General features: G+C 57.1%; 1 protein-coding gene across 3 annotated transcripts in view; it reads left to right on the forward strand.

The window, feature by feature from the left end:
* Positions 1-724: 724 nt before the first annotated feature.
* BSDC1 (BSD domain containing 1) overlaps positions 725-3,335 on the forward strand; it is a 29,225-nt gene continuing 26,614 nt past the window's right edge. For all 3 annotated transcript variants that reach the window (XR_335932.2, XM_006158109.2, XM_006158110.2), the window contains exons 1-2: positions 725-764; positions 993-1,053. Coding sequence is in view for 2 of the 3 variants with exons in the window: in XM_006158109.2 (XP_006158171.1) it covers positions 754-764; positions 993-1,053 (72 nt within the window). In the remaining variant the exon portion in view is untranslated. The remainder of the gene's footprint in view (positions 765-992; positions 1,054-3,335) is intronic.

Here is a 3,335-nt window from a genome sequence, read left to right on the forward strand (position 1 = left end):
GGTGGCTAGCTCAGGTGCACCGTAGTCCGAGGGAAGGCAAAGAATACTGGCGCAGGTGCAGTCAAGGAGCCGGTGGTGGCTGTGGAAACCTGTCCGTCTGTCTGTCTCTCCCCTATGAACTCAATGAAACTGAGTCTTCTTCCGCCAGGCGGTCGCTTTTCTGAGCTGGGCCACCGACAGATTTGGGGACACTGAAAGTGTGTCTCCCCATTATCCTGGGAGCTCTCCAGAGGGCTACCACCTGTGCCTCCGTGTCAAAGTCGCCTCTGAATTTTTCTCCGCATCTTCCAAACTCTAGCCAAGAGCCCCGCAGTCTACGCTGATGAGATACTAAGCAGCTGCTATGCAGCAGGTCCACAAAGCGGGGAGGTCCTAGCCCTGCGCTCTGGGATCCGCATGATCGAGCTACAGCGGCTCCCTCCGTCTCTCCCCTCCGCTCCCGACATTCCCCGGCCCAGCGAGCGGGCCGTTCGCGATCCACAGAGGCCACCGTACCGGGCGTCGGTTCGTGCACGCAGACGCCGAGGTCAGTGTAGGTGTGGCCTGAGGATGGGACTGAATAAGGATTGGGCCGAGAGTCCAGGGGCGGAGTTTAAGGGCCAACTCGGACGGAGAGTGGACGAGCTCGGGAGGCGGGGCCTGATGACAAAGCACGGCGGGGATTGGGCCGAGCGCACTGGGGCGGTGCTTAGGGGGGCGGTGCCGTGCCGGAAGTCAAAGGTCAGTAAATAGTGATGATGTCATGTGAGCAAGATGGCCGAAGGGTGAGCCCGTCGTCCCGCTCCCAGGCGTTGGGGCCTGAATTCTCTCAGGGCTGGGTGCAGGGCCAGGGTCCCCGTGGGGAGCAGGATATCAGCGCGGGCGTGGACGGAGCCGAAGGGGCCGAGGGGTCGCGGTGCGAGCGGGTGGGGGAGCGGCCTGCGAGATTCGGCCCGCGGGCCACCGACGGGGAGCCCATCCGCTCGCTCCGCCAGACGTGTGTGTCTCCACAGGGAGGACGTGGGCTGGTGGCGGAGCTGGCTGCAGCAGAGCTACCAGGCAGTCAAGGAGAAGGTAAGCCGGGCCTGCGCCGCCGCCTTCCGCGGGTCTTCCAGCCTCGCCCTTTTGCGGCGCCGGCCTCTACGATGAGGCCGAGCGGCCGGGCCTGCTTCAGCCCCCACCGGCTTACGGGAGGACAGACCCCAGCGGAGACCAGGGGACTGTCGTAGCGGTTGAGCGACCCTCCAGTGGGACTCTGCTGGAAGGAGTAATGCATGCCAGCCCGGGAAATTCACAACTTCTTCCTGGAGGAGGGACGTTTGACGCGGGCCATGAAGAAATGGATTCCGGCAGTGAAAAAGTTGCTCTTACGGTCGGCCCGGTATTAGAGCGCACCCACCTCCACGGACGCAGGCCTGGGGCCGGCCTTGGCCGAGCAGCCACACGCCGATGTTTACTGTGGGACAGGTGCAGTGAGCAAGGCCCTGCACTCGGCTAGTCTGGTGGCCGAGAACACAGGGCGTTGTGGGGAAGGAGCCTTATCTGCCTAGACAGGGTGACAGCAAGAACCCAGGACAGGGCGTGAGCCAGCCGCACACCCGACGCCGGCGTGTTCGGAGGGACACACCCGGCCCAAGGCAGGGCTGATGGCTGAGTGGGGACGGCTTGGATGGGTGGAACAGGCCTCATGCCATACAGCCGGGCAGGGCCTGTGTGTGCTGTTTTATTCCCCTCTAGTTTGTCAAAACCAGCCCAGATGACTGGTGAGGAGTTCATTACTGTTTACCTCAAGCATCTGGGACGAGTCCTGCTTCAGGGCTGACTCTGCAGGCGTCTGACTTGGGCAGCCAGGCCCCTGCTCTCTGGGGTTCTTAGTCCTCCCTGGCCGCCTCTCAGCTGGGCCCAGGCCCTCCACCATAAACCTTTTCAGCCTCTCGTTTTCCTCTCTACCCCTTTCCTTGAGAAACTTGCCCACAACTCTCCCCTGAAGTCCCTGATTCCAGCACTGTGGCCTTTTTACTTAAGGAGACAACCTCACCTACTTTCTAGAATTTCGGGTCAACAGGATCATTCTTAGCTTCCTTCCCACCCCTGAAAGCGCCACCTATAACCGTGTCTGTGTTCACACTCGGCTTTCCCTGCCACTTGCCAAACCCTGTGGATGGTTTCAGCCGTTATCTTCCTGGACCTTTGCTACTGCGTTCGATGCTAGCAGTCACGCCCTTTCTCCTGAAGCTCGACTCTTGGTTTTCATGACCTGATTCTCTCTGTTTGCCACATGCCTCTCCAGACTGTCCTTTCCTGTCTCATGAGTTCCTCTTCCTCTACCTGCCCCTCACAGGCAAGCCTTGTCCTCCGTCCACTTTTTACAAACTCTTCCTGGGCAGTAGCCTCCATTTTCATTTAAGGGTACTCCTGGTCCTTTTCCCTGCGCTTCGGTGTTTGAGGGTAGCTTCTGCCTGGCAGCTCTCCCAGATACCCCACAGTCACATCAGGTTCCACATGCCCAGGGTCATTTTCACCACCTCCTCTCGGCCTGCCCTCCTTCAGTATCTTCTCACTTATTGGCACTGCCTCTTCCCAGTCACCTGTTCAACAGCCAGCGGTTCGTCCTTGATGCTTTTCTTGTCCCCAGTCATCTGCTTAATCACTAAGTCCACCTCTTTTTGCTTCATATTTCTAGAACCTGCCCCATCTCTCCATTCTTACCACACTGTCTTTGTTCACATCCTTCTGTTTTCTTCCTTAGATGATCGCAACACCCTTGTGATTGGTCTTTCTCTCTCCTTCGATCTTGTCACCCTTGAACCTGTCCTCCATGCCAGCCACTAACATGATCTATTGAAAATGCAAATTTCATCATGTCCCACCTGCTTCAAACTTTGATGGCTCCCCATCACCCACAGGGCTTGTAGGGTGAGCCAGATGTGTTGCAGGAAAGCATCCTAGAGTTGGTGAGTGTGAGCAAGACGTAACATGCATCAGAAGAGAGCTGAGGGCCCACTGTCTCGAATTGGGTCTGAGCTGGGTCTGAGCAGGGTGAGAAGCAGACTGGTTTGGCAGGAGCAAGTATCAGTTCATCCACAAAAGGAGCTTTTCCAGAATCCTGGAATGGTAACCAAGAAGGCCACGGGGAGAATTTGAGCTAGTATTTCTTTTTTTTTTCTCTTCTTTAAAAAAATGTTTTCTAAAGGTTGTGTGTACTCACCAGAGAGAAACAGATAAAGTGAGAAAGCTTCCATGGGGGTGATGGCCACACCACAGTCTCTTGTTCTCCAGTCTCCTCTTGGGACACACATGTACATATACCTGGTGTGTTTTCAAGCCACTAGGTCCAGGACTAGAACTGTACAGTC

This window comes from Tupaia chinensis, unplaced genomic scaffold, assembly GCF_000334495.1.
Source record: "Tupaia chinensis unplaced genomic scaffold, TupChi_1.0 Scaffold000573_1, whole genome shotgun sequence".
Lineage (NCBI taxonomy): Eukaryota > Metazoa > Chordata > Mammalia > Scandentia > Tupaiidae > Tupaia > Tupaia belangeri.